Source organism: Gekko japonicus, unplaced genomic scaffold (genome assembly GCF_001447785.1).
Source record: "Gekko japonicus isolate JY-2015 unplaced genomic scaffold, Gekko_japonicus_V1.1 scaffold2921, whole genome shotgun sequence".
In the NCBI taxonomy this organism is placed as follows: Eukaryota; Metazoa; Chordata; class Lepidosauria; order Squamata; family Gekkonidae; genus Gekko; species Gekko japonicus.
Window position 1 is genome coordinate 96838 of NW_015167624.1, and position 26060 is coordinate 122897.

General features: G+C 50.6%; 1 protein-coding gene across 1 annotated transcript in view; it reads right to left on the minus strand.

Annotated features, from left to right (window-relative positions):
- LOC107112842 (metabotropic glutamate receptor 6-like) overlaps positions 1-26060 on the minus strand; it is a 54578-nt gene that overhangs the window by 6542 nt on the left and 21976 nt on the right. Inside the window, exons 5-8 of the mRNA XM_015414040.1 lie at positions 21883-22023; positions 17253-17453; positions 15520-15659; positions 9223-10158 (exon numbers count right to left, since the gene is read on the minus strand). Coding sequence (XP_015269526.1) covers positions 9223-10158; positions 15520-15659; positions 17253-17453; positions 21883-22023 — 1418 coding nt within the window. The remainder of the gene's footprint in view (positions 1-9222; positions 10159-15519; positions 15660-17252; positions 17454-21882; positions 22024-26060) is intronic.

A 26060-nucleotide genomic window follows, 5' to 3' on the forward strand; every position in this document is an offset into this window, starting at 1 on the left:
TGTCTGAGCTCAGGAAGGAGAGGGCTCCAGAGCAGATTAGTTTTATGCCGCAGCCAAATCGCTCGCTCACAACTCGAATGCCGGTAGCTCACAAAGCAGAATTTTTGCTCACAAGACCCCACAGCTTCGAGGGAGCACTGGCCACAAGTTCCCCTCAGCTCTCACGCAGGTGGGACCCGACTCAGATCATGATCCCAGAGTGTGGCCAACTGAGGCTTCCCACCTTAACCATTTCCTCAAGTGAAAATAGTTCCTGGGGGCACTATCTGGAGACACCCACGTGCTTCCTGGGCGACGTGTGGGATTCCTCAACAGGCCGAATGTGACACACACCACCAGAAGACGAAGAAGAAGAGAAGAGATTGGATTTATACTCTGCCCTTCACTCCCCAAAGGAGTCTCAGTGCGGCTCATCATCTCTTTTCCCTTCCCCTCCCCACAACAGACACCCTGTGAGGTAGGTGGGGCTGAGAGAGCTCTGAGAGAAACTGCTCATGAGAGAATGGTTCTGAGACAACTTGTGACTGACCCAAGGTCACACCAGCAGCTGCATGTGGAGGGGCGGGGAATCAAACCCGGTTCTCCCAGATCAGAGTCCACGCTCCTAACCACTACACCAAACTGGCTACACCAACCATTACAGGTTGGGAAAACTGCAGGGAGGGGGTTGAAACGCCTTCTTCTATATGTGCCAGAATAGGGTTGAGAACTCTGGCTTGAGAAACTCCTGGAGATTTGGGGGTGGAGCCTGGGGAGGGCGGGGCTTGGGGAAGGGGAGGGAGCCCGGCAAGGTCTAATGCCGGAGAGTCCACCCTCCAAACCAGCCATTTTCTCCAAAGAAAACCGATCTCTGTGGGCTGGAGATAGGCTGTAATTCTGGGAGATCTCGAGCCCCCACTTGGAGGCCGGCAATCCTTTGCCACAATGCCGATCCGAAATGGGCACCATGCCTGCAGGACAGTCGCGTCTGACTCAGGGTGCGTGAAAGCCCGCTATTATAAATGGGAGCAGAGCTGGTGTTGGCAATGCCCCCTCTTAAGCTGTGGAGTCTCGTGAGCCAAAATCCTACTTTGGGAGCTGCTGGCATTCAAGTTGTGAGCCAGCGATTTGGCGACTGCGTACATCAGTTTGCTCTGGAGCCGTCCTCCCTGTGCTAAGACGAAAACGTGTGAGCCGGAGGCTAAAAAACCATGAGCTAGCTCACACTCACTCAGCTTAGAGGGAACACTGGTTAGCATGCCCCATAGTGGGGTGGCTACCGACGTCCAGACCTTCCATCAGGGCCCACTGCCTGTCTCCCCCTTACCCAGTTTGGTGTAGTGGTTAAGTGCGCGGACTCTAATCTAGGAGAAACGGGTTTGATTCCCCACTCTTCCACTTGCAGCTGCTGGATGACCTTGGGCAAGCCATAGAGCTGTCCTTGAAAAAGAGCAGTTTCTGTCAGAGCTCTCTCAGCCCCACCTATCTCACAGGGTGTCTGTTGTGAGGAGGGGAAGGGAAAGGAGATTGTAAGCCGCTCTGAGACTCCAAGTGACGGGCGGGGTATAAATCCACTCTCTTCCTCCTCCTCTTCTTCTTTCTTCCTCTTCTTCTTCTTCTTTCCATGTGGCTGCCATGCCCTCTGGCTGCATGAGCTACTTGGCAGCACCGGGGGAAAGGGCTTGCAGGTTGTGATGACCTCTTTATTGGGGAGACTGTTTTTTCTTTAAAACCCACTCTGTTCACATAAATTTGGTAGATTACCGCTGCCACCAGGAATTAAAAATTCCAGTTCTCTCTATTATGGTAGAATGACCCAGTGTCTGGGCGCTTCAGAGGACTATGTGACCCTGAGGAAGGACTGTTCTGACTCCTGGGATAAGTTTAAATAAATAATGATGTATTTATAAAAGAATAAAATACATTTCTGGGTATTTTTGAACTGTTGTTGAAGAAAGAAATTTATAAATATAACTGATAAAGCTGGGCGTCACACACTGTCTCCCAAAACGCCAAAACTCAACTCTGACAGCCTTAGCCACACAGGCTAAACTCTGCCTCTGTTAGCCACACAGGCTAAACTGTTTCTCTTAGCCACCCAGGATAGACAAACTGCTTCTTCTGTCATACAGGCTAAAAAACAAAAACCCTTCACACTCGTCTCTCCAAAAACACAGAATCACCTCTGAGACACCCCTCCTCCCACACTCTTAGTCATCAGCCAGTCACATCTCCCTCATCTCCCTCTATCACTCTACTTACATTGCTACAGTCCAACGAAACATTTAAAGAAACACACACACCAAAACATGAAATCATTACACAGGTGATGCACATGGCTGGGAGAACAGGTAGCAGGAAGGCTCACAGGGGAAGGACACACAGTTGGACAGTGGTGAAGGGCCATACAGGTGGGTGAGCAGGTGTGTGGGAAGGGGTGTAATCAGGGAATGGCAGGGAGGATGGGGTCCACCTGGGGTTCCCCACCCCCAAACCTGGAACCGTCCCTGTATTGGAGACAGCTCTCAAAGGAGATCGATTAAGATGGGTAGCCTTGTTAGTCTGTCTGGAGAAGAAGGAAAGAGCAAGAGTCCAGGAGTACTTGAAAGACTAAAAAAATGTGGTGGGGGAGGAGCTTCTGAAGGTGCTCCTGGACTCTTGCTCTTTTCTGCAAATTTCGTTAGTCTTTAAGGTGTTCCTGGACTCTTGCTCTTTTCTATTAATTCTGTTAGTCTTTAAGGTGCTCCTGGACTCTTGGACCGATTTCCCACAAGCCACAGCTCCATCCTTGCTCTTCCTTTCCCGATTGTATGCGCCAATTAACCACTACTTGTTGTGCGGCCGCATTTTGACCCACAGCTTCACCCAATTTCCCCCGCGTCTTTTCAATCCTAAAAAAACAGGATCGAAAAGACACGGGGGAAATCGGGTGAAGCTACGAGTCAAAATGCGGCCACATGGCAAGTAATGGGAAACTGACACATACAAAGGAAGAGCAAGGGCGGAGCAGCAGCTTGCGGGAAATTGGTCTTGCTCTTTTCTACAAACTTTGTTAGTCTTTAAGGTGCTCCTGGACTCTCGCTCTTTTCTAGAGCCCTCAAAGCTTACGTTTCGAGTGCGTAAAAGGCCCTTCTGCTTAAAGCACCGCTGACATTTCTGCATCAGTCCTTCATCTGGGCATACTGAAAAGAGGTAAACCCAGAGGAATGACGCGCGCAGAGATGCAGCAGCCCATCTTCCCTGTGCCTTGTGTTCTCGGGACCTTTAATTATTAACGGAATGTAATTTCTCGTGGAAGGCTAGCAGTTCTCTGGGGAATGGCAGACTTAAGAGAACAGGAAGCGTTGTGATGTTTAAATAACTGAAGTGCAGAGCAGGAAAGGGCTTACGGTTGCCAGCTCTGGGTTGGGTAATACCTGGAGATTTTGGTGGTGAAGCCTCAGGAGTGTGGGGTTTGGGGAGGGACCTCAATGGGGTACAATGCCATATGGTCCACCCTTCAAAGCAGAGATTTTCTCCACTCCCAGCCCACCTAGCTCACCCACACCCTTGCAGTGCCAACACTGTCAGAGACACTTAGAGTTCCAAGAAAGGAGAAGTTGGAGACTCAGAGCTCATTGTCAGCTGTCAGCTGAAGAGACGAATGAGTAGTCCAAGGAATTGCCTTGGAGTTTAGCTCATTAGGACTTGGCTATAAATTCAGCCGGGAGAAGCAGCAGTTCGTGTACACTTGGGTATTGAGTCACCAACCTTGCTGCTACTGAAGTTCTGCAGCCTTGAACCTCGGACTGGACCTGGCAACTGGCTTTTCTGGAACCCCTGACCTTGTATTTGGACTTGCTGCCTGGGACTTCTTGATCCTAGACTGGACTTTGGGAAACCTGCTCTCTGGCGCCCCTGACTTTGGGACTGGAGTTTGGTTACTCTCTGCAGCCTTGCCTGTGACCTGCCCTGCTGGACCCCAGCCCGTGCCTCCTGGGGAAGCGACATCAGTACATTAAACATCTGTATGGTGGGGAAAAAGTAACTTTTTCCCCACCATAGAGAACAATGGAGGGGATGGGGGCAACCTGTTTGGGGGCCCGTAGAATTGGACCCCCTGGTTCAATGTTCCTGAGACGTGGTGGGTATCTTGGGGAGAGGCTCCAGCAGCTACCCTGTGATTTTGGAGCCTCTCCCTCAAACCCCCTCCCCTTCAACCCCCAGAATATACCCTATGTTTTCGGCATTGACTTCAATGGCCCATAAGGTATAATGGGGCCGAACTGCGGGAAGCCGATTCTTCTGCTTGCCCACCTCTCGCCTCTGCACCTCATCTTCTGCCAGGCATGGAGGAGCCCAGCTCGCCCAGGCTTCTTGCCTCCTGCTGCCTTGGCAATGCCTCTGGCCCAGCCCCCCACCCCCACCCCGGTAATTGGAAAGTCTACACCCTTGCCTGGCTCTGTGTAGCAATCCTGGAATTCCTTGGTGGTCTCCCATCCAAATACTGGCCGGGGCCAACCTTGCTTGGCTTCCAAGAGCTCACGAGACTGGGCACCCCTACCTGTGCTTAAAGCAAGCATGGGGAGGGGGGTTTAGGGTTGCCAGGTCACCCCTGGCCACCAGCAGGGGATGGTGGGATAGCATTGCCAGATCCAGGTTGGGAGACTCCTGGAGATTTGGGGATGGAGCCTGTGGAGGACAGGAACCTCAGTGGAGCACAATGCCAGAGAGTCCCCCCTCCAAAGCATCAATTTTCTTTCAAGGAACTGATCTCTGTCATCTGGAGGTGAGCTCTAATTCCAGGGGATCCCCAGGTTCCACCTGGAGGCTGGCATCTCTAGGACAGATGATCATGGAAACCCTTCTCCAGCATAATTGCCCTGATCGCTATCACTCCCCCCAGTGGCTTGGGCAGTTCTTTAGGACCAAATTATACATCTGGAGTTCCAAGGAATTCCATCCTAACGTATAATTGGGCCCTGACAAATGCACCTTCCCAGCTGTGAGGGTGTGTGTATGGAGGTGGTTGGCTTCTTTTCTACAATGGATTTTTTCCCCCATCATTCATATCTGTGCCTTAATTCAGCCATGGGTGGGAGGGAGAGCTGGAAGCATTTATAAGAGTAAGGCCTGCCCCCTTCTCTTTGCTCCTTACGAAATTCTCTTTCTCCAGACCCCTGCACTTAAAGAAAGGGGAAAAGAATAGCACTGCTTTGTCAAAAGAGCGGGGTCTAAATAAAACCGATTCCCCCGCCTTCCGCACCTCAATCACTTTTATCTGCTCTTTGTCCAACATCTCTCCCCAAACCTTTCATGCCAAAACAAATCAGGAGGAACCCCACCTGATCAGCCTCTGGCTGGGCTTGTAATGTTTCAGACTGCCGGCGTGGGACTGGACGTTTCGATGCTTCCGTAACATTAAAAAAAATAAAGTCCCCATGACTTTATACAAAACTATCACATCAGAGTGAAGTTTCTAGGCTCGCTTCTCCTCTGGCGTTCCGGTTCTACATTAATAGGAAGTCTTTTTATGTGAAGGAACATTGTAAATTCCCTTCCCGATGCTGCGATCTGAAACGGTACAGCCCAGCAGGAAATCTATCCTACGGGGCCTTCCTTTGTCCATTTCAGATCTTAGAGCCAGTCTTCTCCACGAACATTCTCTTGGTCTTCTTTTAAAACTGAGAATCATCATTTCCTTTGGAGTACAGAAGAACGGCCGGGGGTGGGTGGGAGAGAGACGGTTCCGCTTTTTCCCTTGCTGACTTTTGCCATACAGAATTCTCCCCTCCCCACAGATGCTTCCCCATTAGGGTTGCCAGCAATGCTCCCTCTAAGCTGCGGAGTCTTGTGAGCAGAAATTCTACTTTGTGAGCTGCTGGCATTAAAGTTGTGAGCAAACAATTTGGCTGCTGCATGAATTAGTTTGCTCTGGAGCCCTCCTTCCTGAGCTGAGACAAAAATGTGTGAGCTGGAGGCTAAAAAACTGTGAGCTAGCTTACACTAACTCAGCTTAGAGGGAACACTGGTTGCCAGGTCTGGGTTGGGAAATACCTGGAGACTTTAGGAGTGGGTCCAGGAGAGGGCGGGGTTTGGGAAGGGGAGGGGCCTTGGCACGGTAGAACGCCAGGAGAGCTGATCTTCGTCAGCTGGGGTTCAGTCGTAAAAGCGGGATATCTCCAGGCCCCACCTGGAGGCTGGCAACCCTGTTCCCCATTAGGGTTAGCGGCCAAGCACTGGCAATGGGGGAGAGTACTAGGCAGGATTGCCAACCTCCAGGTGTGACCTGGAGTTTCCCCACTATGACGATTGATCTCCAGATGGCCAAGATCTGTTCCCCTGGAGAAAATGCCTGCCTTGGAGGGCTCTCTCTATGGCATGGTACCTTGCCGAGGTCCCCAGAACCTGCCCTGCCTAGGCTGCACCCCCAAAATCTCCGCATATTTCCCAACCCAGAGGTGGCAGTTCTGGTTCTAGGAGACAAGGGCATTCAGATCCATGTCGCAGCTCCACTGTGGTGCCAGTTCCCCACCAGTCTTCTTCTGCTGCCACACCAGACAGCAGTCAGGGCTGGGAGGTTTTCCCATCCTCTACCCACAGGGAACGGACTTATTTTGTAATACTGTAATGCCCCTGTATAGATCTATGGTGGAGGGGGGAGGAGGAGGAGATTGGATTTATACCCTGCCCTTCACTTGGAGTCTCAGAGCGGCTTACAAACTCCTTCCCCTTCCCCTCCCCACAACAGACACCCTGTGAGGTAGGCGGGGCTGAGAGAGCTCTTGACAATGACTGCTCTGTTTCAAGAACAGCTCTGATAGAACCATGGGTCATTTCCTACAGTAGCACACAGGAGTGGAGTTCCGTGTCCCCCTCCCCCCCAATAGCTAGCAATCCAAAACAGTCCAGTGGAGCCTGAGCGGTGGGTGTTGCCTTCTGACACACTTCCGGTGATGTCAGAGGTGTGTGGCATATGCAAATAAGTTATGCTAATGAGTTATGCTAATGAGCTCCTGCACCTCTTTTTCTACAAAATGACCCCTGGACCAGAACTATGGCTTGCCCAAGGTCATCCAGCAGCTACAAGTGGAGGACTGGGGAATCAAACCCGGTTCTCCCAGATTAGAGTCCGCGCCCCTAACCACTACACCAAACTGGCCCTCAAACTGGTATGGCTTCCTTTGGAATACTGTGTACAGTTCTGGTCCCAAAAAGGATATTGCAGAGTTGGGAAAAGGTACAGAGGAAGGCGACCGAGATGATTAGGAAATTAGAGCACCTTTCCTATGAGGGAGGGCTGAGGCGTTTGGCACTTTTCAGTTTAGAAAAGAGACGACTCATGGGGGACATGAGGGTTTTTTTATAAAATTATGCAGGGGGTTGAGAGAGTTGGCCGAGAGAAATTGTTCTCCCTCTCTCAAAATACTAGAACTCAAGGGCATCCAATGAAGTGGATGGACAGCAGTTTCAGGACGGACTAAAAGAAATACTGTTTTACACAGAGAGGGATTAAAATGTGGGATTCGCTGCCAGAGGAGGTAGTCATGGCCACAGAAATAAACAGCTTTAAAAGGGGATTCGATAGATTAATGGAGGAGAAGTCTATCAATGGCTATGAGGCATGGTGGCTGAGGGGAACCTCCCCATTCAGAGGCACTAAGCCTCTGAATCCCAGAGCCAGGAGGCAACATCGGGGGAAGGCCTCGGCTTCTCTGCCCTGTTGCTGGCCCTCCAGAGGAACTGGTTGGCCCCTGTGTGAGACAGGATGCTGGACCAGATGGACTCTCACTGGCCTGATCCAGCAGGGCTCTTCTTATTTTCTTCTGTTGTTATCTTTCCCCACGCAGTTTGGACGCTGCAGTTTTGACATGTAGTACAAGGGGAAAGGGTTCCAAGACGCCTCCTTGCTGTCCTTCCACCGAAAGCATTAGCATTGGCATAGATCTGTACTAGCGTCTTATGATAATGAATTGTTTTAGAAGGTTTTATGAGCTGCGGTGGCTCAAGTGGTTAAGACGCTGGACTGCAGGCTGTGGAAGGTCAGTAGTTCAGCGAGACCCGAGTGTGCCGCATGACAGAGTGAGCTCCCGTCTCTAGTTCCAGCTCCTGCCAACCTAGCAGTTCGAAAGCAAGAAATTGCAAGTAGATAAATAGGTACCACAATACTCTCTGTGTCAAGGTCCCCATGCAGTTTGGACGCTGCAGTTTTGACATGTAGTACAAGGGGAAAGGGTTCCAAGATGCCTCCTTGCCGTTCTTCCACCGAAAGCATTAGCATCGGCATAGATTGTACTGGCGTCTTATGATAATGAATTGCTTTAGAAGGTTTTATGATTCTTAAAATGGTTATCGATGTGTTTTTATCTCTTAAAGTAAGCTGCCCTGAGCCTGCTTCGGCAGGGAGGGCGGGGTATAAATTGAGCAAACAAACAAACGGATAGAAGTAACAGCCTCCCGTGTGTGCTTAGAATTATTATTGTTTTCTGAGCCAGTAGACAGTTCATGTGCCCTGACCTGCATGGCCCAGGCTAGCCTGATCGCATCAGATCTCAGAAGCTAAGCAGGGTCAGCCCTGGTCAGTATTTGGATGGGAGACCGCCAAGTCTCTGTGCAGAGACAGGTAACAGCAAACCACCTCTGAATGTCTCTTGCCTTGCAAAACCCAAGGGGCCACCATGAGTCAGCTGAGACTTGTTGGCACTTTACAAACACACAGACTGTTTGTGTATCTCCCGGATACCTCCTACTTTGGAGCGTATTTGCCGCTTGAACCTCCCCTTCCCCTGACTACGTTCTTTTGACCCCTGTTTCTCAGCCTTAGAATAATAGAATCATAGAGCTGGAAGATACCTCCAGGGTTATCTAGTCCAACCCCCTGCATAAGGCAGGAAATTCACAAATGCCTCCCCCCCCACACCCCCAGTGACCCCTCTTCTACACCCAGAAAATGACAAAAAACTTCCAGGATCCCTGGGGGCCAAACTGGCCTGGAGAAAAATTGTTTCCTGACCCCAAAGTGGCGATTGGCGTTTCCCTGGGCGTGTAAGGAAGGGCCACGAGAACTAAGCACTGAGGCAACCCTCCCTGCCCTCCCTTCTCATGATCTGCCCAAGTTCACAGAATCTGCATTGCTGTCTAGCCTCTGTTTGAAAACCTCCCAAGAAGGAGAGAGCCCACCACCTCCCGAGGAAGCCGGTTCCACAGAGGAACTGCTCTGAGCGCCAGGAAGTTCTTCCTAATGTTTAGCCTTGTCGCTCCCACCTTGTCTGCTGATTGGGAGGTGCCGAAGAAGATGGGCACGAAGGCCAGCCAGACAATGCAGGTCGTGTACATGGTGAAGCCAATGGGCTTGGCCTCGTTGAAGTTCTCAGGCACGCCGCGAGCCTTGATCGCGTAGACGGTGCAGGTGACCATCAGGAGGATACTGTAGCTGAGGCAGCAGATGATGGACAAGTCCGACATGTCGCATTTGAGCACCCCCTGAGCGAACTCGGGGTTGGGCGTACGCTGTTCTTCGTAGTCAATGATGCTGTGGGGGGGCTGGACCCCCAGCCAGATGACCACGCTCACGATCTGGATGGACATGAGGCTGAAAGTGATGGCCAGCTGGGAGGTGGGGCTGATGAACCGGGGAGGGGTCACCGACTTCTTGCCTTGCTCGAAAATTCGGTAGATGCGGTTGGTTTTCGTCAACAGGGCTGAATAGCTGATGGCCATGCCCAAGCCCAGGAAGAGGCGCCGAAAGGCGCAGACGGTGACGCCGGGCTCCGCGATCATCAAGAAAGTGATGGAGTAGATGAGGAAGATCCCGGTGAGGAGGACGTAGCTCAGCTCGCGACCCGAGGCCCGGACGATGGGCGTGTCGTTGAACCGGATGAAGGTGATGACAATGAAGACTGTACCGAGAATACCCAGAATGGCTAAGAAGAGGGGCAGGACGGCCCAGGGGGAACTCCATTCCAGCTTGACGATGGGCGTTGGGCGACAGGCCGTGCGGTTGAGGTTGGGCCGCATGTCAAAGGGGCACATTTCGCAGGTGAACTCATCCAGCTGGTACTGGTAGCCGTCGCACAGCTCGCAATGCCAACAGCAGGCTACCCCCTTGACCATCTTCTTCCGTTCACCTGAGTTACAGGGAAGGCTGCAGACCGAACTGGGGATCTCTTTCTGGCCGCCAGACCACTGCATGTCCTCAATCTGTGGAAGACAGAGAATAATGCCACACAACAGTGATTTTGCCACCGTGCTGCAAAGAATGTAAAGGATGGGGACAGAGGGGAGTATTTATTTATTTATTTATCATATTTATACCTCGCCCATCCCGCGAACGGCTCAGGGCGGCTATCAAAGCGGTACCATGTACCCAGTAATATACCATAAAAATCTTAAAAACTCTATAAAATCACATACTCAATTCAGCACATAAGTTAACAATTAACAATAAAGTGCATACAGTAATAGAATTAGATGGCGTATCCCAGATCTCCATCTCTGATCATCATCCATCGCTCCGCTGGTCCTGGCGATATGTCTGTGCTGGACCTAGGATCCAAGCTTTCACTAGGATCATTGGTGGTAACAGTAGTGGCGGCTCCTATTGGAAAGCCTGGCGGAAGAGCTCCGTCTTGCAGGCGATGCGGAACTGTAGAAGGTAGGTGCAGAGTAGAGCAAGGAGGATGATCAGGGGCCTGGAGTCCAAGGACGATTCTGTCTTTTCCCTCTGTTGTTTTAGCAAACCCATGGTGGAGCAGAAATTCCCCTTTGCATTGCATGCCGCTTTCACTTCCTTTGATCATCGGATTTTATGGTACCCTCTGCACTGCATGCCGCTTTCCCTTCCTTTGATCATCGGGTTTTATTGTACCTTCTGCATAGATTTATGGCCGTTTGATGGCCGTTCAGGGGGTGACTTTGCAGTCAGTACGGCATTGGCCCGGGGTATTTGAATGTTGTTTTGAGCGGCACCTTTTCCTCAGTGTTGAGAAAAGGTGGAGCGAATGCCAGATGCAGAACGAGCTCAAGCCTGAGGAGGAAAGGCTGTGGGACCTGGGAATGTTCATTCTGGAGAAGAGGAGGTTGAGGGGGGACAGGATGGCTCTCTCTAAGTTATTTGAAAGGTTGTCCCTTAGAGGAGGGCAGGGAGCCGTTCCTGTTGGCAGCAGAGGACGGGACTCGCCATAATGGGTTTAAATTACGGGTGGAAAGATAACGGCTGGATATTAGGCAAAATTATTTTTACAGTAAGAGTAGTTCAGCAGTGGAATCGGCTGCCTAGGAAGCTGGCAGTCGTCATGTAATAGCCAAAAATGAGAGATCACGGGAGGAAGTGGAATACCAAAAACAACATCCGTGAAGACCTTGGGTTCTGTTATTAGAGAGTCAACACGGAATGTTTACTTCAAGAGTTGATAAGTAGTCATTGATAAGAACTGGGATTGCTACACGCTCAGATAAAGCGCATATTGTGAAACAAATTGTTTTCAGTGCGCAGTATTCGTTGCGTGGGAGCGGTTATAGAAGAAAATTTTCTACGGAATTACTACAGTAAACGTTTTTGCAACTTATCTTTACTTGACTCTTCCGTTATTTTTGTCACGGATGTTGTTTTGGGGTATTCCCCTTAGTCTTCAAGTAATGGCTGGGTGAACACTTGTGAGGGATGCTTAAGGTTGATCCTGCATTGAGCAGGGGGTTGGACTAGATGGCCTGAAGGACCCCTTCCAACTCTATGATCTTATGAATTGAACACTGCAAAGATTCTATGAGTGGAATTCTGCAATTCCCCAGAAACTTATCAGGGGGCTTATCGGTGAGAAGATTGTGTCAGCAAGCTGCCATTCTGTTTTCTGCCCGCCACTACCACCGATTATCCCAGCAATGAGTAGCTGCAGGAGAATACTGGGAATATCCCAGGTTTCGTTCTCAGTTCACGGGAGATAACCGGGAGTTCCAACGAGCTTGGACTGTGCCTCACTCTAAATGAGTTTGCTTCTTAAATTATGCCCCAGAATCCTTTGCAACAGATGGGGTTTCATCCATGAGAGATGTTCAGGGGTTCCCTGGCAGATAAATGATTACGAAAAATAGACAGGAGACTTGAATGTGTCCAAAGGATAGCATTCTGGAGCCTTGAAAAGCTGCACCATTCGGGCACCAGAACAGACCTTTTCAGTCATTGCATTTTAACATGCATATGGGGAGAGTGTGCTACGTATATACGGTTGCCGGGTTTCCACTACATGTGACTGTAACAAGATTGATAATGTCAGAAAAGACCAAACACTGCCCGCCACTACCACCGATTATCCCAGCAATGAGTAGCTGTAGGAGAATACTGGGAATATCCCAGGTCTCGTTCTCAGTTTACGGGAGATAACCGGGAGTTCCAACGGGCTTGGACTGTGCCTCGCTCTAACTGAGTTTGCCTCTTAAATTATGCCCCAGAATCCTTTGCAACAGATGGGGTTCCATCCATGAGAGACGTTCAGGGGTTCCCTCGCAGATAAATATTTACGAAAAATAGACAGGAGGCTTGAATGTGTCTAAAGGATAGCATTCTGGAGCCTTGAAAAGCGATAGTGGTAATTCCATTTTATCCATACAACAGAACTCTCAGATTGGGTCGGCCATGAGAGAGTGAGTCTGGCCGAGAAGCCCAGGGAAGGATGACCAAGCAGGGATTCATGTAATGCCTCAGTCCGGCATGTCATCCACTGTCAAGGCCATTTTAAACAGCTATACCCTTTTAAGTCCACTGAAGCCAATTGGCTTGGAAAGGTGTAAATCTACTTACAAGGTTGCCAGGCACGGGCTGGCAGCTGGTGGAAGATGGTGGGGGGGAGGCAGAAACTTAATGAGGGGCATGACTGTCATCCTGGCATGATGACAGAACTTCCAGCACGAACAAAGGGAACATAAGAGAAGCCATGTTGGATCAGGCCAGTGGCTCATCCATTCCAACACTCTGTGTCCCACAATAAGGCCATCCAGTCCAATGCTGTGTGTCACACAGTGGCCAAAACACAGGTGCCATCAGGAGGTCCACCAGCGGCTTTAGGAACATAAGAGAAGCCATGTTGGATCAGGCCAGTGGCCCATCCAGTCCAACACTCTGTGTCCCACAGTGGCCAAAACCCAGGGGCCATCAAGAGGTTCCCCAGTGCCTTTAAGAACATACAAGAAGCCATGTTGGATCAGGCCAGTGGCCCATCCAGTCCAACACTCTGTGTCACACAGTGGCCAAACCCCAGGTGCCATCAGGAGGTCCACCAGCGGCTTTAGGAACATACAAGAAGCTATGTTGGATCAGGCCATCCAGTCCAATGCTGTGTGTCACACAGTGGCCAAAACACAGGTGCCATCAGGAGGTTCACCAGCAAGGCCGTGACCCAGAAGTGTTGGCTAATGCTGGGGGTGACTCACTCACTCCAAAATTCTATTGCTGCCGCATTGCCCCCAGTGTGATGCTGTTGCTTCTGGGTTGCACTGGAAGTTGTGTCATCGCATGGGGTGATGATCTCAGACCCCAGTCTGGCTGGCCAGTTTCCACCCGCTGACCAGTTGAGCATTGGTGGGCAATGCCCGTAATCCCCTGGAGGGGGGTCTCCTGCCATAAGCGTGTAAATGGTAACCTTATCTGTTTAGGAGGGTACTGTATAGCACACTGGCTCTGAAATACAGGGCATATAAGAACATATAAGAAGCCATGTTGGATCAGGCCAAAGACCCATCCAGTCCAACACTTTGTGTCACACAGTGGCCAAAACCCAGGTGCCATCAGGAGGTCCACCAGCGGCTTTAGGAACATAAGAGAAGCCATGTTGGATCAGGCCAGTGGCCCATCCAGTCCAACACTCTGTGTCCCACAGTGGCCAAAACCCAGGGGCCATCAAGAGGTTCCCCAGTGCCTTTAAGAACATACAAGAAGCCATGTTGGATCAGGCCAATGGCCCATCCAGTCCAACACTCTGTGTCACACAGTGGCCAAACCCCAGGTGCCATCAGGAGGTCCACCAGCGGCTTTAGGAACATACAAGAAGCTATGTTGGATCAGGCCATCCAGTCCAATGCTGTGTGTCACACAGTGGCCAAAACACAGGTGCCATCAGGAGGTTCACCAGCAAGGCCGTGACCCAGAAGTGTTGGCTAATGCTGGGGGTGACTCACTCACTCCAAAATTCTATTGCTGCCGCATTGCCCCCAGTGTGATGCTGTTGCTTCTGGGTTGCACTGGAAGTTGTGTCATCGCATGGGGTGATGATCTCAGACCCCAGTCTGGCTGGCCAGTTTCCACCCGCTGACCAGTTGAGCATTGGTGGGCAATGCCCGTAATCCCCTGGAGGGGGGTCTCCTGCCATAAGCGTGTAAATGGTAACCTTATCTGTTTAGGAGGGTACTGTATAGCACGTTTCCACCCGCTGACCAGGTGAGCATTGGTGGGCAATGCCCGTAATCCCCTGGGGGGTCTCCTGCCATAAGCGTGCAAATGGTAACCTTATCTGCTTAGGAGGTTACTGTATAGCACACTGGCTCTGAAATATAGGCCACACATGTTCTCTTGGACTAATCATGATTTCTAAGTAGAAATACATCACAGATGTCACAGGCGTGGTCCAACTGGTGCCTGCGACACTTGTCCTACCACCTTCTTTACAATCACAATAAAGGTGCCAACCTGAGGGTGGAGGAGAATGTAGCAACACAATGCTGCTATAACATGCAACATTTTTAGGTGTCCCCAGGAAAAAAAAAATTATCCTCCCCTATGTATTTCACAACAAAATAGGGTTGCCAAGTCCTACCTGGGGAATCGCGGGGGGAGTCCTGGACGTCTCCTGGAGTCAGGCACATTGGGGGCGGGGCCACAATCATCTGAGGGAAAACCACAGAGTTTCCCCTTGGATGATAGAGCGTCCCCCGCAACGTGCCCGACGTGATTACGTCACCTCCGGATGATGTGTTCACGCCGGACACGTCCCACGCTTTGGGGGTAGGATCCCCCCCCAGTGGCCAATCCCCCCCCCGGCGGGAAACGGGCCTCTCGGGCGGGGGTTTCCCTGCCCCCCAGGCCAATTCCCCCCCGGTGGGGAACGGGCCTCTCGGGCGGGGGTTTCCCTGCCCCCCAGGGGGGACTTGGCAACCCTACAACAAAAGTATGTTGGTTTTGTAGTTTAAGTTTGTGGCTAGAGACAAAACCATCCCCACAAACAAAATTTTAGCAACAGTAACCACAATAAAACTCTCTTTCTGGAACCTGCGGCATACATGAAGATCTTCATGTATTGTGGAACCTCCCAATGTTTATGGTTGGATCTAGGCCCTGTGGGGGACATTTTGTGACTGGCCTCAGTCCCCATGGCAGCCATTTTCTACTGGTGCCCATTCCCCGTTTTCAAATTTCCAAATCTGCCCACAAGGTTCAACAAGACTGGTGACTCTTGCCTCAGATTTATCAGAACTTAATGGGTCACTGTTGTGTCTACGGGGTGCAGATTTCCCGCCACAGTTTCATCCCATTCCATTCCACAGCAACCTCTAGCACTGTGCCGTGTCACTCACATTCAGGCGGAGATATTCCGTCCACTGCCCGATGGCCTTATACCCAGGGATTGAGGTGTTTGTCAGCTGATACTGAAAAATGTCGTAGCGTCCAGGCGCGTCCCCGTTCTCATTGAACATCACGGGTGTTCCGGCACTACCTGGAAAGAGGAAAGGGGTACAAGCAGGAGGCTGATACGTCTCTCCATGTAGGCCTCATCTTAGGCCACCACAAGATATTTGGCTGTTCCAGCAGGGCAGTGGCAGGGAAGGTCTGATCTCTGGACTGTCTTTGTTAAGACGTGACTCCCGACATGGCTGCTTGATAGAGATGCCAGGTCCCCTCATCGCTCTGGTGGGGGGAGTTGGGGAGTGTTCCAGGTCATCCCCAATGCGATGATGTCACTTCCGACATCGCGCCTGCAACACTCTAGTTTGAGGGCAAAACTCTATGGTTTGTAGGCAAATTTACCACAGAGTTTGCCCTCAAACCAGAGCATTCCCCGATGTGATGACGTCACTTCCGGGTGGCGTTGTCATGTCAGGGCGTCGTGCCAGGAAGCCCCTGTTTGGTGGCGGGCTGGCAGTTGGCTGAAGCCCATAGAGTTTTCCCTCGGATGACCGTGGCCCTGCCCCCAGCATGCTCGGCGGCGTCACGTCACTTCCGGGTGCGCGAGGGTGTAGACTTTCCAATTTCCCGGGGGGGGGGGGCTGGGGCTGGGGGTGGGTGCTTTGCTAGGAGCAAGGGTGGCTCCCGGGGGAGGCTGAGCACCTTCCTGAAAAATTCGGCGGGGGCTGAAGTCCCGCCGCCCCCACGAAGATTACGCCTAGCGGCGGGGAATGGGCCTCTGGGGCGGGGTTTTCCCCGCCCCTCAGGGGGACTTGGCAAGCCTAGGCCGGATCTATGCCAGTGGATCGAGGGCCCTAAAAGTGGGCAACCCCCCGCCCCAGGGAATGGCAAGCCTAACTTTGTATCATGTTAGCTTTTCTCCTTTATTTAGGCCCTAGATTTATCATGAGTGCTTCCCATCTACAGATTCCCTTTCACATACAAAACTTTTGTACCCCATTTTGTTTTTGAGGGAAAAAAATTAATCTTAAAAAAGAAAATTAGAAATATTCCATCTAGCTTTCATCTAGTATCTGTGTGTCAGGGACTACAAAAATGCAATCCCCCTCCACCATGCCATGCCACCTATAGTGGTATAGACCAGAGAATTCTTTGCCATTGATGTGCAACATTAGAGTTGCCATCTTACCATGGAGTTTCTAGAGATTCCTAGAGGTACCCTTGTCACTTCTGGGTAAGAAGAAAAAGAAGAAGGTATTGGATTTATACCCCGCTCTTCACTCGGAGTCTCAGAGAGGCTTATAAACTCCTTTCCCTCCCCCTCCCCACAACAGACACCCTGTGAAGTAGGTGGAGCTGACTCTTGGTAGTGTGAGGAACTCTATGGTCAGAACTTCCTGTAAGTAGGCAAGGCCTTGTTTTTATTTTTAATTTGTCTCCCCGTGGACAATTGCACCCTCCCTGCCATTTGGCGCCAGTTTCCCCTCACCAATCACGTGAGCATCGGTGGGCAAATGCCACAATTACCTAGAGGTCTCCTGCCACAAGCTGGCAAATGGGAACCCTGGTAATGTTGCATGCTGGCTGGTTTCACCCGTCACCTTTCTGTAAATTGCCCTTTGTGTCGGAGGGAGGGCTAACCAACCTAACGTCCCTTCCACCAGACAGGCCCCGCTAGCCTCACCATTAAAGTTGACGGAGAGGATGTACTGCAGCAGTGTGCGGCCGTGAATGGGGTCCATCTTTTCGCACACCCCGATCTGGCCCGGGCAGAGGTCCTTGTGCATGTTGTGCAGGGCGTGGGCCATGGCGTAGACGGCGTCGATCACAAACTGCACCTTCCCCTCTTGCTCGTACGATGAGTCTCGTCCAATCCGCTCTTCTCCTGGGAGGACAAATAAAAGAGGTCGGACCTAAGGTTGCCAACCTCCAGGTGAGTCCTGGAGATCTCCTGGTATTACAACTATTGTGTTTTGTATTTGTATTAATGCATTTAATTCGTTTATACCCTGCCTTTTCCCCCAAATGGAGACCCAAAGTGGCTTCTATCATTCTCATCTCCTCCATTTCATTCTCACAACAACCCCAGGAGGTAGGTTAGGCTGAGAGTGTGTGACTGGCCCAAGGTCACCCACCTGTGGCACAAATGGTGATTAGAAATTGGATTTCCCAAATACTAGTCCCACACGCTTAACCAGGGCTCTTTTTGTAGAAAAAGCCCAGCGGGAACTCATTAGCATAATAGGCCACACCCAACACCAGAAACCTATTAGCATATTAGGCCACACCCCCACCAGCACAGCTCATTAGGACACACCCTCATGTTACCAGAAGTGTGGTCATCCAGCCACACCCACCTTTCCCTTCTTATTCTGTTGACCTTGTTTCTTGTCAAAACCCAGGGCTTTTTTTGTAGCAGGAACTCCTTTGCGTGTTAGGCCACACACCCCTAATGTAGCCAATCCTAATGAGTTTCTGCTGTTGGGTGTGGCCTATTATGCTAATGAGTTCCTGCTGGGCGTGGCCAACTCGGGAGCCAGCCGGAACTCCGTTCCTGTGCGTTCCTGCCCAAAAATAGCCCTGCTCTTAACCATTACACTGTACTGCCTCTCTGATCCCCAGACCACAGAGATCAGTTCCCCTGGAGAAAATGGCTGCTATGGAAGGTGGACTATGGCATTAGACCCTGCCTAAGTCCCTCCCCACACCCCACCCGCCCCAGGCTCCACCCCCAAATCTCCAGGTATTTCCTAATGCAGAGCTGACAACCCTAGCTGGACCCTTGCATAGAAGGGATACGTTTCCTTCTTTATTCTGAGTCAGGGCGGAGAAGAGGAAGAGGTGGAGGAGGAGGAGGAGATTGGATTTATACCTCGCCCTTCACTACCCAGAGGAGTCTCAGAGCGGCTTACAATCTCCTTTCCCTTCCCGTCCCCACAACAGACACCCTGTGAGGCAGGTGGGGCTGGGAGAGCTCTGAGAGAAACTGCTCTTTCAAGGACAGCTGTGAGAGAACTTGTGACTGACCCAAGGTCACGGCAGCAGCTGCATGTGGAGAAGTGGGGACTCAAACCCAGTTCTCCCCGATTAGAGTCCGCGTGCGCTCCTACCCACTACACCAAACTGGCTGTCTGATAGCACTGTGGTAAAACAGCGGACTGTCTGTCTTTAAGATGCGAATGTGTTAACTTCGAATGTTCTCCTATATAAAAACAAGCAAACCCTTCCCTGCAAATGTAGTAAACTAGTGCAAAAGAGGGAAAAAAGTGTGTAGTGTAATCCTCATTCTGGTGTATTAATTAATATATGCTTGTGCAGGAAGGTTAAAAATGATAGCACCCCCCAGTATGAAATTCTGGGGCCTATTCGCATGTCACCAAGTCCCTGTGTCCTCAACATGTCCAGCAGAGGTCCTGTTGATAGGTGTGTTTTTGCATTTCTGTGGTTGGCACTTGATTTCCAGGCACACAGTAGGCCGATTTGGAATGGCAGGGAGATGGGGCTTAAGCGCTGTGGTTTTACCATAGAGTTTCCAGTCGTTCCTAGAGTTACCTGACCTCACTTCCGGGTTTCCCCAGAAGTGACATCATAGCACAGATGACATGTCCCTCATCTCCCCACCTAGGGTTGCCAGCTCTGGGTTGGCAAATTCCTGGAGATTTGGGAGTGGAGCCTGGGGAGGTGAGATTTGCTGCCTCCTTGCCCCCCACCCCGGTCAACTGTGTAGCTCAGAGTTCTGAGGTAAAACCACCCACCTCCCTCTGACTGTTCAGCTGAGGATCTCAGTGTTCTGAGGTAAAAACACAGTTAAAAGAGACTGCGGACAGTTGAAGACAGTTACAGAAATCAGCAATTCAAGATTCCTGAATAGACATTTTTCATGACAGCCAGCATGGCAGAGAGGTCCCTCAGTAGAAGAAAACCCCCCACAACAGCACATATGTCTCACTTCACTTTTTGGACTACAATCTTCTCCCTTAGAATTTCCTACAACAAATGTTACATTTCAAACTTCACATCGTCACTATTATAACTCGATTTATGGAACTTAAATACCGTAGCGAAGCACAGGTATCAGGCTAGTTACATATAAAGTCTAGCTCAGGCCTGTGGCCGTCAGCATTCTGGAAAACGCACTTCTGGCTCTCAGGTAGGGTTGCCAATTCTGCGTTGGAAATTCCTGGAGACTTTGGGGGTGGAGCCAGGAGAGGGCGGGTTTTGGGGAGGGGAGGGGCCTCAGTGGCGTACAATGCCACAGAGCCCACCCTCCCAAGCGGCCATTTTCTCCAGGGGACCTGATCTCTGTCATCTGGAGATCAGCCATAATTCCAGGAGATCTTGGAGGTTGGCACCCCTGCTTTTGAGGAACGAGCCTTGAAAGCCACGTAAACAGAGCCGCGCTTAATGTAAGTCAGGGATAACAGCCACCTGTCTGGTCTCCGGAGATGCAAGAAGGCGGAGAACTTTTAGAAAACAGTTTCCTTTTAAGCCGCCAATGGTTAGTCAGGGCTTTTTTTGTAGAAAAAGCCCAGCAGGAACTCATTAGCATAACAGGCCACACCCAACAGCAAACCAATTAGCATATTAGGCCACACCCCTGACAGCAGCTCATTGGCATATGAGGCCACACTCCTGTGTTACCAGAAGTGTGGTCATCCAGCCACACCCACCTTTCGCTTCTTATTCTGTTTACCTTGTTTGTTGTCAAAACCCAGGGCCTTTTTTTGAGCAGGAACTCCTTTGCATGTTAGGCCTACCGTGTTCGGAGAAGTAACAGAGCTGAAGAATAAACCGCATTCTTGCTGAATCACTCTCCGACTTCTTTGTTAAGCGCACGACTTAACATGGCCTATTATGCTAATGAGTTCCTGCTGGGCGTGGCCAACTCGGGAGCCAGCCGGAACTCCATTCCTGTGCGTTCCTGCCCAAAAATAGCCCTGGTTAAAGTGCACATTCAGCAGAAGGATTCTTTTTAAAAGGGAAGGTGAGCATGATTCCCCCCCCCCAAGCATTTCTCTACCTAATTCATTCCCCTCATACATTTTAAACGGACAGTATCCGGGCCCGGAATTCAGCGTGTTGATCCTCCGCCTGCTGTCGGAGGGATGTGTGTGAATGGCAGGCGAGCACAATTAGCGGTTAGCTTGTCAGGCGCCCGCCGTGGGAGAGCTGCAGACAACCCACCGGAGAGGGGGGGAAAGGAATGCGAGGAGAATGGGGGTGGGGGACTTTGCGAGGCTAATTAAAATCCAGTTGGGTTCTAATCTGGGATTTTCCTGGCGATCAAGTGCATTTTGGATGGGACCAATAGCAGCAGGCAGGGGGAACGTGGGGGTTATCTGTGGGGTGGGGGGAAGAGATGCTGGCATCTCGTTCCCTGCCGCCCTGCCAGAGGGGGGGATTGAGGTCTCTAATCCCCTCCGTTCCAGTAGAGCTGTGAAATGAACCCAGCGGTTCTGCAGCTTCCTGATAACATCCCCTTTGCCTCAAAGCCCCAGGGATTACTGCACAGCAGGGCGGGAGGGAGTCACTGGGAAAAGACAGGGTGCGGCGCAAGGTTGCCAGCCTCCAGGCGAGGCCTGGAATTCTCCTGGAATTACAACTGATCTCTGGAGGAGAGATGCGTTCCCTCGGAAGAAAGGGATTCAGAGGGAGGGTAGGCAGTGCCCCCTCTAAGCTGTGGAGTCCTGTGAGCAAAGACTCTACTTTGTGAGCTACTTGGAGAGAGCCGTGAGCTACTTTGTAGAGCCGTGAGCAAACGGTTTGGCTACCGCGTAGATTGATTTGCTCCGGAGCTGTCCTTCCTGAGCGAAGACAAAAATGTGTGAGCTGGAGGGTAAAAAACTGTGAGCTAGCTCACACTGACTCAGCTTAGAGGGAACACTGGGGGTAGGCATCTTGATCTCCAGTAGAAGAACAAGATTCAAGTCCGGTTGCAACTTCGAGAGCAACGAGATTTCCAGGATATACGCTTTCGGGAGTCAACGCTCTCTTCATCAGATACAAGCAGGAACGGCGCTCCCTCAGCACTCGTATCCGATGAAGGAAGTTGAGACCCTCGGAAGTTCATCCCCTGAGAATCCCGTTGGTCTCAAAGGTGCTCCTAGGCTCGAACCTAGTTCCCCTAGAGGAAATGGTCGCTTTTGAGGCTGGACTGTACGGCATTAAAACCCTGCAGTGCTCCCTCCCCAAATTCTATTGCTCCCAAATTTCCAGGATGTTCCTAAGCTAGAGTTGGCAGCCCTAGCTGCGTAGTTGGCAGGCACGTCTCCATATTTATCCCTCCTTGCTTTGAGCACCCCTGCCGTTCATACCCGTGCACTTCCGTGCCTCCTCTTCGGGTTGCGTCCCCGGCCGGGTCAGTTTGCACCTGAAATCCTCCTCCCAGTATTCGGCAAACCAAATGTTGCGCCGGTTGTTCTCCAGGGAGCGTGTGGTGAAGTACTGGTCGAATCCTGGGTGAGCAAGGAAGGAGAGCGTGTGAGCAAAGGGGGTAATAATTATAGTATAGCCAGGAGATCCTAAGATTGTCTGGCAGCCAGGAGTTCTAGGTCTTTTAGTGTTATGCGCCACTAGGTGGCGACACAGACTTGTTTTTAAGGCAAGAGATGTTTCAGAGGTGGTTTGCCATTGCCTGCCTCTGTGTCATACCCCTGGTATTCCTTGGAGGTCACCTGTCCAAATACTACCCAGGGCTGACTCTACTTAGCTTCTGAGCTGGCCTTGGCTATCCAGGCCAGCAAAGGGGGTAGCCAAGGCCGTCCTCTGTAGCGGGATGTGCAGGTCATGCTTACCACTGTGCTTTCAAAAACTCGGATCTCCCTGCTGATTTCTGCACATCGAACCGCTGTTAAAGGTACAGGAGCAGGCCGGGTGGGTTGCTTTTCTAGTCAGTTGGCAAACCGTACCCTATTTTTCCAATACTTCCTTTCCCTAATGATTAGTGCTGGCTGTGTAGACCTGGCTGGAGATCTGACCTTCTGCATTTAGAAACCTTTTATTTTGCCCCAGCTGGTATGACTCGGTGCAAAGGACAGGCTGCCTTTACCTTTAAAAACCACGGAGAGGATAGAAAAGTGTCCGGTGCAGCTATTCTCCTTCCATTCACCCCACCCCCAAGAAGGACAAACACACATGCGAGAATGGCAAGGCCTGAAGTCCTTTCCTCCTGCGCATCTAATTGCAAACCGGCTGCCATTATTCAATAACATTCTTCACATGCTCAGAGTCATTTCTGTCATTATTTCTTTATTTGTCCCTGAGCTGAACCCTATCTCTGAAAACAGATGGAAAGGCTAAGAGCCAACATACACATTACATTTGACACTGTGAGGGGCTGTACCTGTGGGTATTCAGGCTTCTCTCCCATGTCTTTTTCTCCGGTAGAATGGCCCAGAGGTCAATCCCTGCTCTAACATATGACTATGGGCTGGGCACCAATGTTCCCTCTAAGCTGTGGAGTCTTGTGAGCAAAAATTCTACTTTGTGAGCTACTGGCATTAAAGTTGTGCAAGTGATTTGGCTACTGCATAAATTAGTTTGCTCTGGAGCCGTCCTTCCTGAGCTAAGACAAAAATGTATGAGCTGGAGGCTAAAAAACTGTGAGCTAGCTCACACTAACTCAGCTTAGAGGGAACATTGCTGGGCACCCATATCCCAACACGTATCAGACATAACGTGTATTTTGGCCCTAAGTTTTGGAGAATCCAAAACCAGGAACGCGAGCCATGTAATACCTTTTATCAGAGCAGAAGCAAATGGTGCCGGTTTCAAGTTGCATCTGTTTTTTCTCTGTGCAAGATGCGCTAAATCAATTTCATTCCATACACACAAGTCCAGCAACTGAATATCTCTCTAAACCTGTGGCTGATGGCTAAATCCAAGGATCATTTAGTAGAAAAAGAGGTGCAGGAGCTCATTAGCATAACTTATTAGCACAACTCATTTGCGTATGCCACATCCCCTGACATCACCGGAAGTGTGTCAGAAGGCAACACCCACCGCTCAGGCTCCACTGGACTGTTTTGGATTGCTAGCTATTGTGGGGGGGGGGGGGCGTGCAGATCTGTCCTTGCAGAGGAGGGAGAGCTTGTACCTGAATAAAACTTGGTCTTAAAGGTGCCACTGGACTGTTTTGGATCGGGGGGCCGGGGGGGGGAGCTCTGCAGCTTACCTGGCTGCTTCTTGCTCTGACTGAGGGCTGCTGAGAGCAGGGGGTGGGGCTTGTTGCATGTGCCTGCCCCCTGGGCTCTTTACTGCTGGAGCTCTGCTCCTGTGCGCTCCTGCAGGAAATGACCCCTGGTTAAATCTATGTATTTTGTCGACTATCTGACCGAATTGCTTGAATTGATGTCGGTTTTAACTCAATTTTTTGTCACGATCTTAATGATCATTTATAAAATCGTAGCGTATATTAGAGTTTTTATTGTTATTGTGACTGTGGCGTTGTAACTCTGATGCTGTTGGTATTTTTGGTGTTAACTGCTAAGGCTGTGAGCTAATGCAATAAAGCGCTATGACTGATTGATTGGTCTCTCTAAACCAATGAGATTCAAAAGCTCCTTTTGGAAGAGAGAGAGCAGAAATTACTTGGCAGCCATTGCATTTAAGGTATGACAAAAGAAACAGATTCAGCGGAGGCTGAACTGGGTAGTTTTAATCTCATGTTGCTTTCTCACAGACGTAGTCTCTTCCTTGTCCCCCAGTTGGCATGTACCAACCAAGGTACCAGTTTGGTGTCGTGGTTAGGAGCACAGACTCTAATCTGGGGGAACCGGGTTTGATTCCCCACTCCTCCATGTGCAGCTGCTGGTGTGACTTTGGGTCAGTTGCAAGTTCTCTCAGAGCTGTTCTCTCAAGAGCAATCCTTGAAAGAGCTCCCTCAGCCCCATCTGCCTCACAGGGTGTCTGTTGTGGGGAGGGGAGGGGAAAGGAGATTGTGAGCCGCTCTGAGACTCCTTCAGGTAGTGAAGGGTGGGGTATATGTCGAATCTCCTCTTCTTCTTCTCTTCTTTATCTGCTGAATTTAGATATAAAAGTCTGGGTACAGTCTTCTGCACACTTGCCCCCCCTCTCCTTTTTCACAGTTGTAGAGTCACTTTATTGTCTTCTACTCGTGCTTTAAATAATCAGGATTTCTAAGGGAGGGTGCTGTCGTCACCAGTGGCGTCATTGGTGGCATCACAGTAGCTCCTTTTTATTTGGGGGGGCATTCTTATCTTGAGATATGTCTTTTTCTTTATATCCAAGGATTAAGAAAAACTGGGCTACACCCAGCAATGTGCCAGCAGAACGAAAACGGGGGAAATGCCAGGTGATAGATGACTGATCTATTATACAAAGTCCCTGCACATTTCACCATGTAGGCTTTGCCAGGGAGAAGAAGAAGAAGAGATTGGATTTATACCCCGCCCTTCACTACCTGAAGGAGTCTCAGAGCGGCTTACAATCTCCTTTCCCTTCCCCTCCCCACAACAGACACCCTGTGAGGTAAAAGAAGAAGAAGAAGAGATTGGATTTATACCCCGCCCTTCACTACCCAAAGGAGTCTCAGAGCGGCTTACAAACTCCTTTCCCTTCCCCTCCCCACAACAGACACCCTGTGAGGTAAAAGAAGAAGAGATTAGATTTATACCCCGCCCTTCACTACCTGAAGGAGTCTCAGAGCAGCTTACAATCTCCTTTCCCTTCCCCTCCCCACCACAGACACCCTGTGAGGTAAAAGAAGAAGAAGAGATTGGATTTATACCCCGCCCTTCACTACCTGAAGGAGTCTCAGAGCGGCTTACAATCTCCTTTCCCTTCCCCTCCCCACAACAGACACCCTGTGAGGGAGGTGGGGCTGAGAGAGCTCTTTCCAGAACTATCCTTGAGAGGACTGCTCTGAGTGGGGAATCAAACCCGGTTCTTCCAGATTAGAGTCCGTGCTCCTAACGCGTGCTGCTGATGTAAACAAGCAGTCACTCACGTGGCTTGCCCAGAGAACTGTCCCTGATGCCCTCCAACATCCTCTCATACTTGCAAACTGAGCGATTACAGAGTGATTAGAGCAGCACTGGATTATCTCATTAAAAACGATGCTTTCAGCAGGTGTACTTTCGTGAAAAATACAGAAGGAGGCACAGTGGTTCTGTTGTGGCCCCATTTCCCAAACCATCCTGGTAGAACAGAGGACGCTGCTTTTGTCTTCCTGTCTGTCCCTCCTCCTTTCTCCATCTCCCTCGTCCCTCTCCCCTCTCTCCACCTCCCTCTCCCCATTATTAATTCTCTCTCCCTCTCCCCTCTCTCTATTATTCATTCTCTCTCTCTCTCCCTCTCTCTCCTCTCCACTCTCCCTCTCTCCCTGTTTTCCTCTCAATATCCCTCTCCCTCTCCTCCTCCCTTCTTTCCCATCTCCCTCGTATTCCCATCTCCCGTTCCCCCTTATTCCCTCTCCTGTCTCCCTCTCCCCCTTTCTTCCTTTCTCACACTCTCTCCATCTCGCCTCTCTCTT